The following is a 3,208-nucleotide window of genomic DNA, read 5'->3' as shown; positions in this document are numbered from 1 at the left end:
GGGGACACCGGGAGCGGTGAGGGGACACCGGGACAGGTGAGGGGACACCGGGAGCGGAGCGGGGGATGAGGGGAACGGGGGAACACCGGGACAGGTGAGGGGACACCGGGAGCGGTGAGGGGAACGAGGGGTACAGAGGGACCTTCCGGGACAGGTGAGGGGAACGGTGGCACCGGGACAGGTGAGGGGGGTGAGGGGAACGGGGGCACCGAGAGTCCCGGGATGGGGCCGGGGGGAGGAGGATGATGGAGCCGGGAGAACGGCGGGACCGAGCCGGGATGGAGCCAAGGTTAGGGTTAGAGTTAGGGATGCAGCCGGTGCCCCCCGCCCTGTCCCGGTGCCGGACCCGCCTCTCCCGGGATCGGGCGGCCCCGGAGCGAAGGGACCGTGACCCCTCCAGCCCTGGTCCCCGTCACCTCCTCCTGGGGAGGGCGAGCTGGGAGTCCCGGGGTGGAAGGGGCCGTGTCCCTGGTCCTGGGCTCTGCCCCCTGGGCTCTGGGGTTGGGCTCTCACTCGGTGTTCGGGGTTTGGGATCAGGGTCTAGGTCTGTGTTTGGGGTCTGGGTTTGGGATCAGGGTCTAGGTCTGTGTTTAGGGTCTGGGTCTGAGTCAGGGTCTAGGTCTGTGTTTAGGGTCTGGGTCTGAGTCAGGGTCTGGGTTTGGGTCTGGCTTTGTGGTCTGGGTTTGCATCAGGGTCTCTGTTTGGGGTCTGGGGTTGGGTCTGGACTCAGGTCGGTGTTTGGGGTTTGGGACTGGATTCTGGGTCTGGACTCGGGTCTGTGTTTGGGGTCTGGGACTAGATTTGGGGTCTGGGTTTGGGTCTGAGTCTGGATCTGGGATTGGGCTTGGCTCTGGGTTTGGGGACTGGGTTTGGGCTCTGGCTCTGGATAGGGGCTTTGGGCTCTGGGTTGGGGTTTGGGCTCTGGGTTGGGGTTTGGGCTCTGGGTTGGGGTTTGGGCTCTGGGTGAGGGTTTGGGCTCTGGCTCTGGGTCTCGATTGGGGCTCTGGGACTGGGTTGGGGCTCTGGATTTGGGCTCTGGGTTGGGGTTTGGGCTCTGGGTTGGGGTTTGGGCTCTGGGTCTCGATGGGGCTCTGGGTTGGGGTTTGGGCTCTCTCTCTGGGCTCCCAGCCCTGTCCCATCCCCTCACCCCCCCGTGTGTGCAGCAGGCCGGGCCATGACGACCCTCACTCACCGGGCCCGGCGGGGGGACCCGGCCAGGGGCTCGGACAAGAGGCCGGAGGGGGACGAGGCCGGAGCTCCGGACAGAGACCCCGACGAGGACAATCCCGAGGACTCCAAGGACATCCGGCTCACCCTCATGGAGGAGGTGCTGCTGCTGGGGCTCAAGGACAAGGAGGTGACCTTTGGGGGGGGTCCTTTTTAGGGCGTGGGTCCTTTTTGGGGGGGGTCTGGATGTCCATGAGCAGCAGGAGGGATGGGGATGAGCTCCTCTCCCTCCTCTCCAGCAAAGCCACCCTGCTGGGAATCAGGGAATCCTGGAATGGGTTGGGTTGGGTTGGACCTTAAAGTAATTTCTTCCACCCCCTTCCACCAGACCAGGCTGCTCCAAGCCCAGGGGGGACACAGGAGACCCACTGGGATCCACTGGGATCTGCCAGGACCCTCCACATTCGGTGGAACAATCCCAGCAAGGAGCAAAACACCTTCTTGTCACAGCCCTGAGCTGGGGTTGGGGTTTGATTTGGGGCTCCTCTGTGCTTTAGCTCGTGGGATTTGCACCAGTTTAGTGGAATCCTGGAATGGTTTGGGCTGGAAAAGCTCATAAAGCCCTGGGGCACCCCCTGCCCCACCCCTGGAATTGCCCAAGGCCAGGCTGGAGCGAGCTGGGATAGCGGGAATTGTCCCTGCCCTTGCTCTCCACGATCTTTAGGGCCCCTCCCAGCCCAAACCATTCCATGATTCCTGCCCTTCCTCACCAGCAGCTGGGATTTGCCACGGGAAGCCCAGCAGGTGCTTTTTGGGGTGACAGTGGCAGAGCAGAGCCCTCACCACGGGCTTTCCCAGCTCCAGGAGCACCCCTGGATTGTCTTTTCCAGCCTGAACTTCCTTTTCCAACTCTCCTGGGCTGGTCTGAGCTCTCCTAGGGACCTGCAGGGGCCCAGGAAGGTGGGAATTGCAGGTTGTGAGGGCGACAGAGGCTGTGCCTGCCCTTCCTGACCATCCCAGATAAAGATCTGGGACCTGCAGGGCCGGGGAGGAAGTGGCAGGAGAGCAGGAACAGGGAGCAAATATTTGAGAGCGGGCTGGGAGCGGGTCCTGCCTCGTTCCTTGGGCCGTGTTTGGCGTTCCTGGCTCGCTGAATCCATCCTGGGAACGGCCCTTCAGCCACCAGGAAGTTGGGAGAGCACAAGAGATTAAAAAAAAAAAAAACAAAAAAACAAACCCCACCACCTTGGCACTCTTTTGTTGGTTTTTTTTTTCTCCATCCTGTCCTTCCACATTCCTCCACCTGCACAGAGAGAGAGCCCGGAGCTCTCCACGCCTCAGGTGGTTCTTTCCTCCTTTGGGTCGTTAAAAAAAAGGGGCAATTTTAGGCCAAAATTCACCAACTCCCGCTGGAATTTCGGTATTTGGAGTCCACCTGGGGGGGGGTGAGGACCCGCCTGGACACCAACCTGGCTTTCTGGGAGCAGGAGTTGGATTTGAAATCACCTTTTAATGTTTTTTTTATTTCTTCCCTGGGCTCTCCTGGGCGAGTTGAGGCTTCAGGTGGTGCTGCCACCTCCTCCTTTTTTTTTTTTTTATTATTGTTTTCCTGGAGAAACCCTCTGGAAAAGGGACTTGTGCAGAGCCCAGGGATGAAAGGTGGCTTTGTCCTCCCTCAGGAGGAAGTGGGGAGAGCAAACAAAAGCCCTGAGTGTGATTTTATGTGATTTTATGGCTCCCCCGGGGCCGGGCCCGGCCCTGCCGTGCAGATGCCCTGAACAAACAGATCCCTGGGGGCTGGAAAACCTTCCCTGGGAGTTCCCAGCTTGTTCTCCTCGGGAAGTGCCCTCTTCTGGCTGGAAACCCCTTCCCCTGAGACCTCGGGGTGTTCCTGGATTGCCCAGAAATCCAAGGGAAATGTTGCCTGTCAGTGGGACGAGCGGGATTGAGTTGGAGTGGGGGGGGGAAAACGAGTGGAAGGGAAGGGAAAGGAAGGGAAGGTTTGGGAAGGTTTGGGAAGGTTTGGGAAGGTTTGGGAAGG

The 3,208-nt window shown here is 60.3% G+C and overlaps 1 protein-coding gene across 1 annotated transcript in view; it reads left to right on the top strand.

The window, feature by feature from the left end:
* Positions 1-105: 105 nt before the first annotated feature.
* The window catches only part of GOLPH3L (golgi phosphoprotein 3 like), an 8,145-nt gene continuing 5,042 nt past the window's right edge, over positions 106-3,208 (top strand). Inside the window, exons 1-2 of the mRNA XM_027909297.1 lie at positions 106-114; positions 1,164-1,357. Of these exons, the coding sequence (XP_027765098.1) occupies positions 1,175-1,357 (183 nt within the window). The 5' untranslated portion in view covers positions 106-114; positions 1,164-1,174. The remainder of the gene's footprint in view (positions 115-1,163; positions 1,358-3,208) is intronic.

Source organism: Empidonax traillii, unplaced genomic scaffold, assembly GCF_003031625.1.
Source record: "Empidonax traillii isolate 1590-97213 ecotype Southwest subspecies unplaced genomic scaffold, ASM303162v1 scaffold2030:size82362, whole genome shotgun sequence".
Lineage (NCBI taxonomy): Eukaryota > Metazoa > Chordata > Aves > Passeriformes > Tyrannidae > Empidonax > Empidonax traillii.
Note: the sequence above shows the minus strand (reverse complement) of the source record. Positions and strands in the feature narration are given on the sequence as shown.